General features: G+C 43.7%; 1 protein-coding gene across 4 annotated transcripts in view; it reads left to right on the plus strand.

Annotated features, from left to right (window-relative positions):
• Nucleotides 1-19237, plus strand: part of RAB3B (RAB3B, member RAS oncogene family) — a 75302-nt gene that overhangs the window by 43418 nt on the left and 12647 nt on the right. For 2 of the 4 annotated variants that reach the window (XM_045857879.1, XM_045857888.1), the window contains exons 4-5: nt 2404-2528; nt 14280-17845. In XM_045857879.1, the coding sequence (XP_045713835.1) occupies nt 2404-2528; nt 14280-14467 (313 nt within the window). In that variant the 3' untranslated portion in view covers nt 14468-17845. Of the gene's footprint in view, nt 1-2403; nt 2529-14279; nt 17846-19237 lie in introns of those variants that run through there. The other 2 variants (XM_045857863.1, XM_045857872.1) reach the window with 2 other exon arrangements.

Below are 19237 nucleotides of genomic sequence, written 5' to 3' on the forward strand. Positions count from 1 at the left end.
AACGCCTCTCTACCTTCCTTCTTTCCCCTTCTTTTTTCTTTTCTCCTCTTTTTCTCTCCTCCTTTTTCCCTTTCTTATTCTCTCCCCTCAGTCATAATTTCCCCCCCTCCTCCTATCTCCCTCCAAGGAATGATTAGCTCTTTAAGTGTCATCCACTGCTCATTCCTTGTTGACCTTGACCTCCTTCCCTTTCTCCATCAGTCCATGTTCATTCCACCTCAGGAACACAGTGACTTTAACACCTGAGGACAATTCCGCCAAGAATAACCTGAGATGCTAATCTGGGAGCTGGGAGTGGATGGGGTGGGAGGAGAGAGGAAAATGACAGGAAGAGTTGCATGAGTTGGCTCCAGTTACTGCCAGAGACTGAAATTTAAGTATGTATCTCTCCCAAGCCTTGGCCTTTGTGATTTGCCTCTGAGAAACTTGGTCCCAGACTAGCTTCCACCTGCCATTGAAGCCCCAGTGCCCAGCATGGAATGTAGTTCGTTGTTGGCTCACAACAAAATGTAGTTGACTGAATTCCATCCTTTGATGGAATGACTTCTCACCATTAAAGAAAGTTGGTGGTGGGATTAGTTTCAGGATCAGAGCCAGTAATAGGTCCAGGTTGTAGTTAAAATTGAGTTACTGCCCTGGCTGGTGTGGCTCAGTGGATTGAGTGCTGGCCTGTGAACCAAAGGGTCGCTGGTTCAATTCCCAGTCAGAGCATATGCCTGGGTTGTGGGCCAGGTCCCCATTTGGGGATGTGCAAGAAGCAACCACACATTGATGTTTCTTTCCCTCTCTCCTGCCCTATCCCTCTCTCTCAAAATAAAGTTTAAAATTAAAATTTTTTTTTTTATTTTAATCTTTGTTCAAGTACAGTTTTCTCCCTTTTACTCCCATTCCAGCCCATCCACTCAACCCTCCCCACTTCCCTCCCATTACCACCCTCCCCCTAGTTTTTGTCCATGTGTCCTTTAAATTTGTTCCTGTAAACCCTACCCATTCTCCCTTGAAATTCCCTCTTCTCTCCCCTCTGGTCACTCAGTCTGTCCTCTATTTCAGTGACTTTGTTTATATTTTGCTAAAAATCTTTTTAAGAAAATTGAGTTACTAAGGGTCAGTGTCAGGATAGGGTCATAATTTTAGATCTACTTCATGATTAACCACTTGTTGGCTTATTCACTCATCAGATATTCACTGTCAACTTCTCTGCTCTGGTCTCTTTGCTGGGCACCGACACCTCACAGCTGAATAAGCCTGTCCCTGCCCTCAAAGGAAGGACAGATAAGTTCAGCCAAATTTAACAGTAGCCACAGTAAACGTGTAGGGGGGACAAAAGGGGAAGTAACCATTTCTATGTGATGGGGTGGTTGGGGACAGAGTCAGGCCCATTCCACACAAGTTTCCACAATATAAGGATCCTACTTTACTCCCACTTACTCCCTCTTTTAAAATTTTGTTTCTAATTATGGAAGTAAGACATACTTTCAATTGAAAAGTACAGGAGACTATTTTTTAAATTTTATTTTATTCATTTATTTATTTTTAGAAATAGAGGAAGGGAAGGAGAAAGAGAGGGAGAGAAACATCGATGTGTGAGAGCTACAGCAATTCATTGCCTCTTACACACCCCCAACTGGGAACCCGGCCTGCAACCCAGGCATGTACCCTGACTGGGAATTGAACCAGCTACTTTTTGGTTCTCAGGCTGGCACTCAATGCACTGAGCCACACCAGCCAGGGCAGAAAACTATTTTTTTTTAAGTTTCATAATCATTGTATGTGAAAGAAAGCACTGCTGACATTTTGGTTTCTACAAGTAATCATGATCTAAGGGGTATGATTCACTTAGGAGGAGGGAGAGGCTAGCCGGGCCTGGGGAAGTCTCCCCGCAGGGAACTGGGGAATAAGCCTTGGGCCTTGGAGGACAAGTTAGTGTGGGAAAAGGATTCCCACACTAACAAGCCACAGAAGAGCATCTGGGGAATAGGTGAGAAGGTTTGTAAAGTGGGAGGAAAGGCAATGAGGCTGAAGAGACAGGAAGTGAAGGGTCTTTAACATTTAACTGAGGGAACTAGACTTTATTGCATGAGTAGTAGGGGAAAGAAATCTTTTAAGAAAAATATGGTCAGACAGATGTTTTAGAAAGAGCTCTCTGCCCAGTGAGAAGAGGTATAGGCAGATGCATGAGAAGAGGGTTCCAAAGAGGTAGGTGAGGTTTACAACCAGGGCTCAGGGGTCGGCCTCTATGACAGCCAGTAGGGGCAGGTATCTGTCTCTGTCCTCAGCTGAATTAACTGACAGTAACCCGGATGTTGGTATTCCCATGGAAGAGAATTGATTTCTTCAAGCTCCACAGAGTCCTCTTCAGTCTAGGGGTATCATTAGCATGGTCCTATCTCTGTCACTCTTTAGGGCCACTCAGATCAAGACCTACTCCTGGGACAATGCACAGGTTATCCTGGTGGGAAACAAGTGTGACATGGAGGAAGAAAGGGTTGTTCCCACTGAGAAGGGCCGTCTCCTCGCAGAGCAGCTGGGTATGTACACAACATGTGTGTGTTCATGTGTGTGCATGAGATTGTGACACTGGGGGATTGTGATTGTGAAGTATGTACATATGTGCTCTGTAAGTATTTTATATTTGTGTGATGTACATATAGCTTTGTGCCAGGTAATTCGCTATTTGTTATATGTACATTATTTGTTACATTGAATATATAAGTAAAACCAAATTATGAACTTTTTAAAATCAGCTCCTTCTACAAAAGATATGAAATATTTTATAAAAATCATCATAATACATTTTTTAAAACCTACATAAGTGAGAAAATTGGAGCAATGGAAAAGCAAAGGTATAAGGAAAATAAGAGGAACCAGGGGGTAAGATAAATATGTATACTGTAAATTCTTGGTCATGTGCAAGAGTTGGGCTAAAATATTGGCTTTGAGCTTCCTAGCAACCGTTGCAAAGAGGAAAACATAATCAGTTACAGGGTTCAGAGATGGTTCTTAAGTAAAAAACCAACCCATTGTTCCAGAGAAGCACTGCTCTTCATTGGCAACTGTAGAGCAGACTGTATTTGCAGCGTATGGCAATGTCCTTAATATCAAACAACCTTAAGTAACTATAACACTGAACATCATAGGCTGTGTCTTACACTTTCTCTCAATGTAAACTGATCCTTCCTCACCAAAACACATTTCACAACAAAAGTTAATATATGAAGGGATGAAATAGTGAGGCTGAAGTATGTGGCTTAGTAATGCTCTCATGCTTCCCAAGGTTAAAGCACCTCGACTCTCCTGCTTCATTGACACCCAGGTGCTGTGGGTGTGTCTCAGTGACCTTCAGCAGGACTCCTGCCTACACTTGCTTAAAATAGCAGCTTTTTCTTTTATTTTTTCTTTTGCAAATTCCATTTATTTATTTTTAAAGAAAGGGGAGAAAGAGAGGAAGAGAAACATCAATGTGTGGTTGCCTCTCGCACGTCACCTACTGAGGACCTGGCCTGCAACCCAGGCATGTGCCCTAGACTGGGAATTGAACCAGCGACCCTTTGGTTCAGAGGTCAACACTCAGTCCACTAAGCCACACCAGCCAGGGCCAGCTTTTTCTTATCTTTTTTTGTATTGGGTTCAGTGTAAGATTGACTTAGGGAAATTTTCCCATAGAAGAATGCATGTACTGCCTAGCTATTATCCAGTCTTTGTAAGTAGTTGTCACAACCTAGGTGTCATAACTTTGCAGAAGTATGGAGTTTAAAGTTACACTCTCTGACAATTTCTGAAGTACAAATATTTAGGCTGGTATGTGGGCAAACTCTATAATATACAAGTACATTGTATATATTACATGTATTAGGAGTACATGTGTGTTGGAGAAGGTATCCTATACTTTTCTTCCCTCCTCTATTCCCCAGAGTGTTCTGGAATAGAAAGTAGCAAACTGTAGGTGAATTAATAAATGGGAGGTTGAGTCATTTTGGGTCATGCTGTTCTTATACCATCACAGAGGTTCTTGGGCTCCAGAAAGTGCCTCCACCCATCTGTGGTTCACAGAACAGTAAGCATGTGGTGAAGCCCACACCTGGGTGATCTCGGGCTATCTCTTTATGTCTTCAATCTGCTGTCCCCAGGGGAACGCCCAGCACTCTCCCTGGACTAGCTATGCCCCATTTGTTTGGAATGCTCCCTTCCATCTCCCAACTCCTACTTTCATTCATCCAATGAACCCCCACCCCCACTCAGCTTTCAAAACAGCTCAAGCTTCACAACTTCTGTGTATGAAGCTTTTCCTGGCTGCTCAGAGCTCTTTTCTTTGTGTCCGCACTGCGTGTGCACCATACAGGCAGCAGTCACAGTGCCCGTTGCACTTAGGTGCACTCGTTTTCCTGTCCATCTCCCGAACTCTCCTTGAGGACAGGAAATGAGTCTTGTTTATCTTTGAACCCACAGTGCCTATCATATGGCCTGGCACCAAGTAGATACTGCAAAAATATGTTTTGATTAAATTTTTATTATGCTAAGTATTTGGCTACCTCATTTTACTTCAATCTAATTAAGGCTTCCTGAGTACCTACTCTATGCCAGGTACTGCACACTGAAATAGGATACATTTCCTGGTCTGTGGAGGACAGAAACAATGATACCCCAAGTGATCAGTGTTGTGATAGAGGGGTATGCTGGCAGTTGTGGGAGCATCGTTGGGGTCAGAGAACATGATGCCCAAACTGAATCTTAAAGACAAGTAGGAGCAGCCAACTGAGGAAGAGAAGCAAGACATTCTAAACAGGAGGAATAACACTGGCAAAGGCAAGGAACAGCACTTGGTGCTCAGGCAACCATAAATCATGGGATTGTGTGAGCCTATCGCAGTGTTTCCCAAAGAGAGAGAGACCCATGACACTGGAAGTGTGCAAGGTGATTTTATGTAATGTTTTGATGTGTATTAGAAAAAATATTATCAGCATGTCAAACCCTTAGAGTTAAACAAGACTAAGTTTTAGAAAGATGAGTTTGTTTTATATTAGGGAAAAATATAGCTAGCATGCCAAGTCCTTATGACTAAGATTTTTAAAAACCAAGTTGGTTAAATATTGATTAGGTGTTTACCATGTGCCAGGCACTGTTCTAAGTGTTTTATGGTATTACTCATTTAATTCAATCCTCCTGGAACCCTCTGAGAAAAAATACTTTTCTTATCTCCAAGTTACTATTTTTTTAACAGATGAGAAAACTGAGGCACAGAGGTGTTGAGTAACTTGCTTAAGGTCACATAGTTAGGAATAGGAAGAGTCACAGTTTGAACCCAAGCAGTAGTCTGGCTTCAGAGCCCAACCACTTACCCGCACTATAGGGCATATATGGTAATAATGGGTGATGTATCTTGAGTCAGGCATTGAATGAAATACTTTGCAGTAATTGTCTCATTTAATGCTCACTATAACCCTTCAAGGTAGGTGCTATAGGGTCATGTCCAATACTCTGAAAAATGAAATTTAGAGGTTAAGTAACTTGCTCAAAATTACAGTTAAGAAGAAGTGGAGCCAATATAGATCATAATTTATGTAGAAACATAGATGGAAGTGAGATTAATTCTTCGTTAAGGATTTAGGGAGGCACTTGAAGAGGGCCTTATTAGTGAATTGGTCAGATTTGGGCAGTAACCCAGCTCTGTCCTACTCCAGTTCCTGAGCTTTCCTCTATTGCTTACCAGAACTTGCTTACTTACAATGTCTCTCTCTCTTACTAGACCTCAAGAGCAGCTGAAATTATGTCTAACTTGTTCCCTTATTCCAAGCACCCAGAACAGGGTAGATATGCATTCTTCATACATTTATTCACTTGTTCATCAAAAAATATGTTTTGAGCATGTACTCTGAGCTGGGCAGGTTCTTTTTGGCACTTGAGATACAACATTGAACCAAACAGCTCTGGTCCTTACTATCATGAAACTAATGAAGAAAGAAATTTCAAACCCATATATACAAAAATTTAGAATCCAAAATGTATAAATGGGCGAGTTGCATGGTATGTGAGTTATATCTCAATAAAGGTGTTAAAATTTGTAGTAAGTTCTGCATGAGTTAGGACTCTTGTTATGACAAGTGATAAAATCCCAAATCAAACTAGCTTTAACTTAAAAGAAAACAAAATTTATTACCTCATGTAGCTGGGAATTCCATTAGACCCAGGACTCAACTGCACTCTCTAGTTCTCAGCTTCGCTTACCCCTTCAGCCTCCTCTGGTAGCCAGACTCTGCATGGGGAGTACGATGGATGGTGGCAGCTCCAGATTCATATCTTCCCAACTCCTGCAAAAACAGCCTGTCTCTCCCAGCCACCATATATTAATCTCAGAGAAGAATATCATTGGTCGCCTGTGAGTCACATGCCTATCCCAATGGCTAGGAGAGGCAAGTATTATAACCTATAGTCCCACAAAAGCTGTGTAAACTAGGGATTCCCTAAAGGAAGTTATGGTGGACAGATAAAAATAACATAAGTCACTAGTGCTATAAAGAAAGTGAAAAAGAGAAACCTAATTTTAGATTGGAGAGTCAAGATCTTCTGAGAAAGTAACACTTAAGCTGACAATTAAGGATGAGAAAAAGTTAGCCAGGCAAAAGGTGGGCATGCAGGGCGAGGAGGTGTTGGGGTGGAGGAGTGTGTTCTACAGTAAGACTTTCTACAGTAAGAATAGGCCTAACGTGGGGTAGAGCTTGAAACCCTCATGAGAGTGAAAGAAGGCCACGCCACAGGAATAAACAGTCACAGGGAGAATTGTGTGAGATGAGAGTGAAGAGGCAGAGCCCAGATCACAGGGTCTTGTGGATCATGTTGAGAATTTTGCAAGGAAGTGGTCAGATCTGGCAAAGTGAGGGAAGATGCTCAGCCCCCCTCATCGCTACCCTAGCCCTATCCTTCTGCCATGTCAGCTGTTAAATAAGTTTCAGTGGCCTGCTTGTCAGTGCCACAGTGCTGTTCTCTGCCTTATGGGGACCCTCTTTGGGATTTCCTCTTTCTTTAGCTTTTCTCAGCTCACTCAGCCAAGACTATTGGTATGGCCAGCAGCTAACATTTGTTAAAGCTGTGAGCAAGTAGCAGTAGGCCTTGATAAAGTTCCTGGGACTTGAGTAAGGCTATAAAGATGCTGAGGAAAGTGGATCTTTGGGAGGGTGGAGGAGTTTCAGGCACTCCTATTCCAGGAAGCATGGCATTTTAGGCTCTGCCTCCATGTGACCTTCAGAAAGGGGCTTTTTGTCCCTTCCTGGGATTTGACTGGCAGTGGGTCTGGCTAGAGCCCAGGGATGCTAGTAACTACTAAAAGGTAAATGCACTTCTACCCACAAGGGAAGAAGAGACCCATTTAAAATGTGGCTTTGAAACACACACATACGCTCACTCCAGCCAAGTGTAGTGGGAAAAACCTCAGACCAGAAGTGAGGAGACTGAAGATTTTACCCTGCTTCTGCCACCAGTTTCCTGTGCAACACGGAGCACCTAGTTTCCTGTCTGGGGTCTCAGTTTGCCCCTCTGGTGAGCAGGGGGTGTGGATTAGTTGACTGGGAAGGCCTGTTCGGTTCCATTCCTCTTTGATCCCATGATTTCAATTTCACAGCTCTCCACTCATCACTCAGGCCCCTCGGGCCCTTGTACACTGCCTTGCTTATTTGAGGCACTTGCTGAATATTTGGGGGTTGGGATGAATTATTGAAGTCTTGCATCACTGAGCCTGGTTACAGCTAAATAAAGACCTAACTAGCACTGATAAAAACTAACTTTGCTGCAATTCTCTTGTGACCCCTCACTCTCACCCACCTGGAAGGCGGCATTTCATCAGCTTCAGTAGACCGATGAAGACGCTGAGTCCAGACTGCTCCTGTTTTCTTGTACACAGAGAGCTATGCCACACTTCTGCGTCACTGTTTTTTCGTGTAAAGATTATGTGACTTTTCTGAGCATACAGGTAGTAGGCGGCAGGCCCAGTACTGCTCAAACTCAGCCTTTGGACTTAAAATACTAAGGCTCCTATTTTATCATCCAGTGGTGTTTTCCCAAAAACCTGCCATAGTTTCTCTTCAAATTTCCATCCTCAGTCACAATGTTAGTGAGATTTCTTTAGATTATGTTGTGGTCATACATAACCTGAGTCAGAAGCTTTTATAATAAAGTTTTTTTTCTTTCATTTACATTCTCTGCTTACATCACATGCCACTGCAAGTCAGCTGCAACTCACTCCCAACTTCCCACTCTGGGATCTAATCTGGGATGGCTAAACCACACAAAGGCTCTTAAAGCTTTTGGTGAAACTTGGAATGGCCACATCCATTGGCCAAAAAAAGTTACACAGTCAAATCTGATGTTGAAGTAGGGAGATATATTCCTTCCACAAGGAGGCACTGCAAGCCACCTCACAATCTGTCGGGATGTAAAATCCTCTGCAGGGAGGGCAATGAATAATCCACCACAATCATGAACACATGATGGACACATGAACACATGAACATGAACATCATGAACACATGATGGACCCGTGAATGCGTTTCCTGCCTTCAAAGTTCTCATTGACCAGGGAAATAGATCATTTCAATATCCTCTGGATAGATGTCTATGCTAGTGCTTAGCCTGTTTACTATCATTCTTTACCCCTCACCTGCTCTGTCTCGCTCCTGCAACCCCCTCTGGGGTGTTGATCTTTGCAGGCTGTGTTTCCCAGGCTCCCATGACAGTGGCCCCTGACTGGGTCAGCCAAGGAGAGATGCTGGCAGGTGATGGGGAAAAGGGAGAAACTTGGATATCCCCCTCAACTTCCAACCCCTTAGTCAGCATCTCCAGTAGAGGCTGTTCTTCTTCTCTGACTCCTGCTCCCATGGTTCTAGCTTCCTTTGGTCCCAGTAATAGTTTTTGTTTTGGTTTGGCTTTTGCTATTGATAATCTCTGGGTTTCCTCACTATCGATTTGACCTCTTAGTTCTTCTATCACCTATATAATCAATTCCCTGTGGATTAAATATTAAGAATAGTTCCCATTTTCCTATTGGGATCTGACTGGAACAACTGGGTAAGCAAGTTGTCATGGTGTTGCAGGGGTGAGAACATTGCATGTTCTGAGTGGTGGAGGTTGGCTAGGAAGAGAAAGGGAAGGCCCTCTCGAATCAGTGACTCCACAAGTAAGTAATAAAGATAATTACAAGTAGGAGCTAAAGAGTAATAGCCTGAGCAAAGGCAACAAATAACAAAGTGTTAATGTTTCTGGAACATGGTGTGACCCAGGAAGATGAGGCTGGGTCATGGTTGTTAAGCCAACGAGTCTGGCTGTTATGTTAATCAGAACTCTTTCAGTTCCACTGACACAAATCCAAGTCAAAATAGCTTATATTATAAAACAGGGGCATAACTTAAACAAAATGGAAGAAAAGGTTGCTGAAATGAGATGGCCAAGAAATTGAGAGGCCAGGGTGTTGGATGGATTGTGCACACGAAACCCGAAGCTCCTGAGAATAAGACAACACTGGGTAGAGAGGAAGACAGTGAACCCCTCGCCAAAATCACCAGTGACTGGAGGAAATGAGTTGAAGACTCACACATGATGGAGATGAAGAGGTATCAGAGCAGAATGGAGAAGGGATTTGAACATGTAAATGAAGGAGCAGTGCTCTGGGGCAGTGTCAGGATGGAGAGGTGAGTTTCTGAATAGAATTCTGAAGTCAAACTCAGAAGCGGGCAGTGTGGACACAGTCTGTGGTGCTGCGGGTCTGTGACAGCTGCCTGTGGACTGGATGGGTAACATGATCATTTTGGGGTGGAGGGAATCATATAAGATCCAGTTAAGAATCAGGACCTGCTAAAGACAAGGAAAAAAATCCTGTTGTCATGAAGCCAGATGGAAGGAGGAAAGGACTGGGGGCCAGCCTGATTAATTGGTTGTCATCTTTGTGATCTCACTAGATTCTTAGCTCCTGAGAATCCTTACTAATGAACCTGAGGAAAAGGTTATCATCTGGGCCTACTAATGAAGAACCTTCTAGGAGACTGGCAGTAATTAGGTGGGGGATGAATTTGGAGTTCTGCTAGCAAAAGAGCTAGCTAGGCCCATGATCTGGTTACTTGAATCAGAGTTCTCATACTTTGGGTACCTTTGAGATGACAGTGGAGACATGTCCTTGGCATGATGTGTGAGCTCTTCATGTTTGTCCACCTACTACCTCATCTCTCACCACTTTGAGCTTTCTGCTCCACACTCAGTCTTAGCCAAAAGGCCAAGAAGTGATAAGCTTTCTACTCCAGTGATAAAAAACTGCTATCACTGCTATCATCATAGGTCCTTCTAGCATATACCAAGGGTGTGTATGTGTGTGTGTGTGAGTTTAGAGAGAGGAGAGGAAGGGAAAAAGAAAAGGAGAGAAACATCAATGTGAGAGAGAAATATTGATCAGTTGTCTCTCATACGTGCTCCAACCATGGGACCAAACCTGCAGCCTAGGCATGTGCCCTGACCAGCAACCTTTCACTTTGTAGGATGATGCCCAACCAACTGACCCATACTGGTCAGAGCACCAAGGCTGTGTTTTGCCTCATTATCTGTGCTTATACTTTTTCCCCATGTGGTGTGCCGCACATGCATGTGCCCAATCATATGTCTTTATCTAGCTGATATTTTCTTAGGAATCAGCTTCTCTAAGAAGCCTTCCCTGGCCCCCAGTTTCATTTAGGCACCTCTTTTGTGCCCTGACAATCCCCTGGCTTCCCACCATCCCAGCGTTTATCACTATAATATTGTCACTATGCCTCTTCCACACTAGAAAAGGAGTTCCTCAAGGGTAGGAATGGTGTCTAGTTCACCTCAGTGTCCCCAGTGCCCAGAACAGGATCTGCCATGCTCATTGAGCTGAGTTCTTATGACCCCCACTGTCCACCTCTCCTCACTCACACCCTCCATGCTCATTCCCACCTCCTTCATTCATCTATTCATTCGACTAGTACTCACCAAACACATACTGTAGCTGGTGCAGAGGCTCAGATGAATAGCATGGTCCCTGCATGGGAGCTCCTTGTCAAATGGATTTCTCCATGCAGGGTAACATGTGTTTTGGCAGAGGGAAGCACAGAGGAGAATGAAGAGGCCCTGTCTAAGCTGAGTCCTAAAGAATGAGAAGTTAGGCAGGTGAAGAGTTTTGCTCAGTACTGGCCTTAAAGCTTCCCATTCCCACTAACTTTTGTAAGCTTCCTCCCCTCTCCTCTGCTGCCACTCTCTCCATCCACTAAGCGTTCCTCTGGTTTGCTCTCTGTGGGTAAGAAATGTTATAGTGTGTTCTGTCACTGCTCCAACTGAGAGTAAGACAAGGGGGCAAGGGATAGGGCCCTGGCTCATGTCCCATCTCTAAGCCTTGGTTTCCCTATCTATAAACTATTAAGTGCTAACCCTTGTCTCACCCCGGCCCTCACAAGGTTGTTTTAAAATTGTGTTTGTGAGCTGTTTTGGATTCTGCACCTATGAAGATTGACACTCAGGTTAGTGGGTCTTTTCTCCACAATTTCATTTGGTGTCCCTTTGTCCCTGGCACTCAATATAGACCTGGTACAAAGTCAGTGTTCAGTAAAGACCTGGTTTATTGATTAGTAATGAATGACGAAGAAAATGAGGGTTTCCCCAAAGGTCCTAGGATGCAATGCAGGGGCAAGGAAGCTGGGACCAAGGTGGTCTGGAAATATAAGGGAAAGAGAATTGCCTTGTATTGGATATGCCAATCACTTCACATACATTTGTGCATTTAATTCTCATCACCACTCTATGAGGTATGTAATATTTATCCATTCTGCAGGTGAGAAAATAGGCTGAGAGAGATTAGGCAACTTGCCCACAGTTGCACAGCTGGTAGTTGACTGAGACTATATTTAAATCCAGGCTGTCTAAGTGTTGGACTTGTTCCCACTGCCCACCTGCCCAATGTGGAATATTATCCCCTCAGTACCAGTTCATTGGAAGGTATGTGTGTCCCTGGCCTTGACCTGTGTCCTCATGTTCATCTAAACTGATGGTTTAAGCCTATTTACTTCTTTATCTGTTTGCCCCTTTCCTAGGCAAGCAATACCCACCCCCCACCTCCCCGAACACTCACTTGTAATGAACCAGTCAAAGACCAGAGAGTTGATTTTTATGATATTCAGTAAGGAAAAGCTACATGCTGAAGGGTCTCTGAAGCTGACTAGGCTTCTACGGCATGGGGATAATAAGCCAGCAGCTGCCTCCTTCTTCACCTCATACCGCAATTAGCTGGCACTTCTGCAGCTGGCCTTTCTCAGGGTGGGAAGTGGGCCACGGGAGGAGCTGTCACCTGGAGGTGGGCTGGCAGCAGTTGTGAGTGCCTTCAAGCTGAGATGGCTGGGGGAAGAGGAGCCTTGTTTGTACCTGGGAGCTTCAGCCTCTTTGTGGACAGTGGGATACTAGGGAGAAGGAAGAAGGAGGAAAGAGACCGCCTCCTTTGTGGGAGAAGATGAAAAAGAGGGAGATGAGAGACGCAGATGAAAGAAGAGCAGAAAGAAACTGTCATTATAACAGGCAACTTTTGTGTAGTAGTTTATCCATCACCTCACTCAATCCCCCCAACCACTCTCAGCAGGAGGACGGTGTTATTATTCCCGTTTGACAATCGGGGAGTCTAAGACTCAGAGAGGTTAAGTGATTCAGAGAGATGAAGTGACTTGCCCAGAATCAGGCACTTTGGTAGCCAGATAAAAGCAAGGAGGCCAAAGATACTTTTAAAGGAAGAAAAAAGATATGATTGGAGTGGGGTGCGGGGGAGGTTAAGTGAAAGGGAGGAAGAGGAAAAAATAGGCTGGGCTGTGTATGGACTTGGGAGTCAGCCAAACCCAGATCTAAACCCAATTTCCACTAATAAAGCCATGTGACCTTTTGTGAATTATATAATCTCTTGGAACCTGCATTTTCTCATTTATAAATTGGAAAAGATTATACTCACCCAACAGGCTGCTGTGAGGATTAAGTAAATTGATATTTGTAAAGCTCCTAGCATAGAATCTGGCATATAGTAGGTGCTCAATAAATATTAGAGACCCCAAAGAGAGAGTTCAAGGAACATAAAGGAAAAAGAAGAGCTAAAATGAAAAAACAACAACAACAACAACAAAAATGGAAGAAAGAAGCTTTTGAAAAGAAATAAAGATAGACTCAGAAGGAAGGGGAAGAGGTAGACAGACAAAAGGGGAAGGAGTAGGCTAGGCCAGGGAAATGATGGAGAAAGCAGCTTATGCTTCCAAGGGCTGCTGCAAACCTGGCCAAGATACCTCAGTTTGACAGCAGCCACTTTGTCTGAATCAGGAGGGCCTTTCTTGTGTCTCCTTGGACAACAAAGTTCTGTTCATTGTCACAGAAAGTGTCATTAAGGATCTCAAGGTACAAAACAGACAAGAATGTATCATGCTTTAGGTGCAGTTTTCCCTGGGCCTTTCTGGAGGTCTGTGGCGGGGAGGGACAGATTCTGGGGGGAATTCAGAAAGGAGAAACCCCACCGAGTGGAGATAAGCCATTGTGTCTGTTGGTGGAAAGGGCAAATAGAGTTTTGCTTATTCACTGTGGATCTTGGGGTGACTCCCAGAGCCTACACTAGTGCTGGCCAGGCTAGAGTGAGTGGGAGGCAGGGGAAAGAGGAGGAAAAGCCCTGGTCAAAAAGGCCAAAGCCAGGTTTCTCATATTGGTACCTCTGCTTATCTTGGGCTAGTCAGTTTATTTCTCTAAGCCACACTGTCTGCGTTAGTGAAATGGAGGTCTGCCTGGACATTCTTCCTGCCCCCAGATGTGACATGAAGATCAAATGATGTAATGGATGTGATAAATGCTTTGGAAACTGTGAAGTACTGTGCACAGATATGGAAGTATTCATTCTATCAGGAAATACATCTAGTGACTCCCCTCTGTGTAAGGCACAGGGCTATATCCTTCACATTCATTATCTTATTTATCCTCAACTAATTCTATGACGTAGGTAAAATCATCCCTATTTATAGGGCATTGATTCATGAAGAGAATAGGTGACTTTCTGGGGGTTACACAGCGGGTCAATGGTAGAGCCAGGATCTGCCCAGTTCTTAAACCAGTGCGGGTAGTCCCTTCTCTGTACCATCTCCTTGAAGCAGAATTCTCTGCTCATGGACTTAGGCCTCCTTGCCTCACCCCTGAGCACTACCTGTATTAATCTAGAGCATTCTGGCCAGGGGGCATGAAAGGGAAGGGGAAAATCCTTACCTATATCTCTCTCCTCTCCTCAGGGTTTGACTTCTTTGAAGCCAGTGCCAAGGAGAATATCAGCGTGAGGCAGGCCTTTGAGCGCCTGGTAGATGCCATTTGTGACAAGATGTCTGATTCGCTGGACACAGACCCCTCCGTGCTGGGTGCCTCCAAGAACACCCGTCTCTCAGACACCCCGCCGCTGCTGCAGCAGAGCTGCTCCTGCTAGGCAAGGCGAACCCTCCTGCTCTCCCCTCATGGTGGCCCCACACCCACTCTGTTTCCCCTGTTACATTCTGTCCATCCCCAGCCCCAAGCCAGCTAGCTGTGTTGCTGTTGTTCTTTGCCTGCAGCAGAGGTGGAGGCATGCCCCAGGGGTTCTCTGCAGATGGCCCCACTTACAGACACTCAGCACTATACTAACATCCAGTTTGCAACATGGGTGGAGATTCATTTACAAAAGAAGACTCCATTTTACAAAGGGGATCCACAACAGGGACTTGGAAGGTGAATCTCTTAGATTTCCTCCATTTACCAAAATCTGACACACATATACCTTTCAGGACCTGGCCAACCATGTAAAGTGAGGCCCACCGGCACAGCTAATCCTATTAAAGAAAAGTTCCCCCACACAACATGCCTGTTTCATATCAGGCTCCCCTGTGGAGCTTCCTCACACTACAAGTCAAGCTTCACTCTCGAAGCCCTGTGTCTGTCGCCAGGGATGCCCACGGGGCCTGGGCAGTTGCTGTGGTGACAGGCCAGGGCTAATCTCCGGAGAGCTCTCTAATGATACCGAAGGAGCAAAGGCTGAGTCAGAAACACACTTAAAAGGAAAAGATTATTCCCTTCAAAATGTCAAAGATCCCTGCTATATGAAAGAGCAAGGGAGGGAGCTCAAGAAAGACAAAAAGAGAAACACAAGCAAGATAGAGAAACAGGTCATGAATTTCTGATGTTGCTGCTTTCCAGCTGGTTCTAAACTATGGGAACTCGATGAAATTGGTCACCGGTTCTTAAATTCCAAGAATCTGAAAAATTTAGAGTTGGTAGGGTCCCAAATTTGACCTGGTCTGACTAGTTAATTCCAATCCCTATCTCTGATAGGTGGCTCTCAGTCCTCACAACCAAAATCTCTTCCTCTAAAGCACACACTCTGGTCAGGGACGGGAGCTCATTGTTCACACCGTCTTTGGACAGCTCTCACAACCTGAAGTTTCTCCTTGTTTCTAAGCTGAAACCTGCCTCCTCGAAGTTCTTCCTTTTCTCACTCAATTTGTACTAGCTCTGCTGTCAGAGACCTCGCAGAATCTGCTCCCTCTGCCCCACAACACCCTTAGAGGACTTGAAAACAGAAATCATGATCCCTGGGATCTGCCCTTTCTTTAAGTCAATAGCTCTGATCCCTTTTGCCATTGTACATAGGGTCTTCTCCCCATCCTGCCCTTTCTCCCAGCCCATCTTCCAGTCCCTCCCAAGTAGTCCCACTGGAAAATGTGATTCAAAGCAGAATAAATCTAAGGTGGGGAGGAGGGGAGCATGACCCTGAAAAAACTGGGAAAGCTAAATTCAGATGTTTCAGTCCCAACCTCATACTCTCCTGGGAGTGAAACCTTAGTTTTTACCAAAGAGCAGGTGTGAAATAACTCCTGAAGGAAGCCACCTAATTAAACACCTGAAGAAAAAAAACAAAATATGAAAAATCCTCTGACACTAGAAACAAACTGGATTAACTCATGATTCTAGCTTGTTTGTGGGCACTGCACATGTTTGGTTTTTAGCTGAAACAATGACATGGAACTAAGTGATCATTTCTGAAAAACCTTTCTCCCAACTCTGGCCTGAATCTGCAGTTTCCCCCTGCACTAACATGCCACCTCAAAAGTCAGTGAAGGAGCGGGGAGAGTCTCTCCCAAGCTTTCCCTCCATTTTAAATGCAGCTCATTGTCCTAGGAAAGCACATTAACTAGCAACAGGTACAAGGACTACATAAAAGGGTCCTCCGGAGATAGCCCTATGGGGATGGGGCTTTCTCTGATGCAGTGCAGAGGACGGAACTTTGATCTTGGAATCAGGAGACCTGGACTCTCCCTTAAATCAAGTGTGATGCCTCTAGTTACTTACTCCTCATCTCTGAGTCTTGTTTTTTCACTTATAAAATGAGGGAGGTATTTGGATAATTTTTAATATCCCTTCAGGCACTAATAACTCTGTGATTCTTTTTCATCTTCATGATTTCAGTGGATCTGCAAAATAAACCTGAGACCTGAGGATTATCACCCCAATGTCATTGCAGCTAAAACTGATGTCACGCTTACTCTGTACGAGGCATTGTTTCAAGCACTTTACATGTATTAACTCATTTATCTTCCCACCATTTTTGTGAGGGAGACACTGTAATCAACCTCATTAAAAGATGAGGAAACTAAGGTACAAAGAGATTCTTGAGCTTGCCTAACATCATATAATGAGTAAATGATAGAAAATGGATTCAAACCCAGGTAGTAGGCTTCAAGATTTGTGCTCTTCACCACGTTCTGTACTACATTTCTTATAGATAAACTATGATCCAAAGAAATTAAAAGACTTGGCCAAGATCACACAGCTAGCAAGTGTTAAAGCCACATTAGGATTCAATCCCAAGGCCAACAGATTTCAGGTCCACTAGAGAAAAGACTTACATCTCTAATTGTTAACAAATTGTTCAATGTTTCCGTCTCAGGCAACCAGATCCCATGAGGCTAAGGAAAAAATGTCCAGGGCTTCTCAGGCCCAGGCACTGGCTTTCCCTGCACCTGCCTTTCCCTGCACCTGCTTCTGTCAGGCAGTTCTTATCTAGCTCTCCAGCAGGGCTTTGGGCAGCCTCCCTGCTCCAGCGATGGGGCATTTTAGAGGAGTGATTTGATCAGCTTCTCTGACCATGTAAGAACATGGTCTCCTCACAGAGTAGTCATTCTGGCTGTGCTTTTTACACTGTTAAGTACCATACAAGTCAGGGATAATTACTATTTTTCTGGGCAGTAACATCCATGCACCCTAGTACAAGGATTTCAGACTGAGCTCCTCATGACCCCTGGATATTTTAGTACATATATCAAATAATCTGTTCTCTCCTACTGAGTAGCCTGGAAAAGGCTGAAATTTTTATTTAAAAACTGTCAAATTCTATAAAACTCGGGCCAGTTCAAGGGAGCAAGCATCCTTACAACAGAGGGAATCAAGAGTTAAATGTAATAATGGCAAACGCTTTTACTGGTGACAGGCAAATAGACCTGTTTATTAGATGGCAATTCTCCAGCCCTGCTCTGTGACCTCCTTTCTGCTAAGTGGAAGGCAGCAGCTTCCAGCTGATTGCAGTGCAATGTTCATCAATCACAGTAATAGCACAGTTAGCCACCAAGGCTCAAGCTGCATGGTATGTGTTAGTGGCAACCTGTCCCAGTTTTCACCTTGTTTAACAATCCAAATAAAAGAATTAAAAAAAAAAAACCCTCTTGACCTCTAAAGAAGCAAAAGTAGGCCAAAAGTGCAATACAGTATTGTAACTATTTATAGAATCTGTTTTAAATGCATGTGTATCTGTAAATACAAAGTGATTCATGATTTATCATTGTCTCCTCAGTGTGTGTAGCATTATTCTAGAAGCAGCAAGAGGGCAGCGTGTACTGAGTGGTCACAGACGCATCAAATATTAGATATGGAAGGAAGCTCAGGGAAAATCTTATCCACATTCCTTGTTTTATAAAAAGGAAGGATGAGGTCCAAGGAGAGGGAGGAAGTGTCCTAAGGTCACTCAGAGTACATTTATGATGGAGCCAGGAGTAGGGCTTAGATCACCTCTGGCTAGAAAATTCTCCTTTTCTGTACATATCTATTGTGGGCCTGGCACTATTAAATATTAGATAAATATAGATGAAAACAAAGACCCCTACTGGCAAAGTACCTTTAGACAAACAGAGGTGTTTCTGAGATATTATTCCAACTTGGCAGACAAGGAAACATAGCCTTGGAAAAGTTAATATGCCTAAGTCACCCACTAGGATCATTTGAACCTGCCCTGTCTGACTCATGCTCTTTCAACATTCCTCTTCAGTTTGTCTCTCAGATGAAGGGTATATGGGGTGCTGGTAATGACACACTCTCAAGGACTGTCAGAGTTAATTAAATAGCCTTGGTGAGACACTGGTTCCACAATTGCTTTCTGACTGCAGTCTTGTAACATCCACAGAAGATGAATATCCTCCAGACCTCATTCTTCATTCACATCCCCTGCTCCTGTCCCAAAGCTCTTTCCCCGGGTATCAAGTTTTCTAGAGTGTCCTATAGAATGTTTGTTTGTTTGCCAAGAGTTCAGGATACTTGGGAAGGAATTACAGCTATCAGTGTCCTGGGATCTCACCTATTTTAGATTCCTCATTCTAAACCTACGCCTGATTACCTGCACAGCTGGTAAATCAAACAGCAGCCTGTGGCTGAGAGTATGTGTAAGAGACAGGCCCATGAATTACAAATACTGTTACATGATGTTTTCAAAGGTGTGGATCCCTTATGTGAAGTAGGCAAAACTCAAATTTATTCATTCCACAGATTTGTGTCTACCTGTGCCTAGGATACAACTGGTGGCAAATCAGATATAGTCCTTGCCTTCATGAAGGTTATAGTATAGTATAGCAATTTTCAACCTGTGTGCCACAAGAATTTCTAAAACATGCAATATCTGACTAGTCAGGGGCACTGACCTCTTTTCCTTTATATTGTCAGATAAAAAAATGACAACAGCCAACACAACAATAGCCATCTGGTATGAATGAATCAAAATTATTTATTACCTATTTTTTTGTCAGATTGGCAAAAATATTTTTGTGTGCTGCAGAATTTTAGTAATTAGTTTATGTGTTCAATGAGATGAAAAATGTTGAAAATCACTGGTCTAGTAGCTTGTTGTTTAGTCTAGACATTGTAAAGTAACCACCCCAATGTACTTACGTAATTCTCCGAA

Source organism: Phyllostomus hastatus, unplaced genomic scaffold, assembly GCF_019186645.2.
Source record: "Phyllostomus hastatus isolate PE091 unplaced genomic scaffold, TTU_PhHast_1.1 phas_contig_147, whole genome shotgun sequence".
NCBI lineage: Eukaryota > Metazoa > Chordata > Mammalia > Chiroptera > Phyllostomidae > Phyllostomus > Phyllostomus hastatus.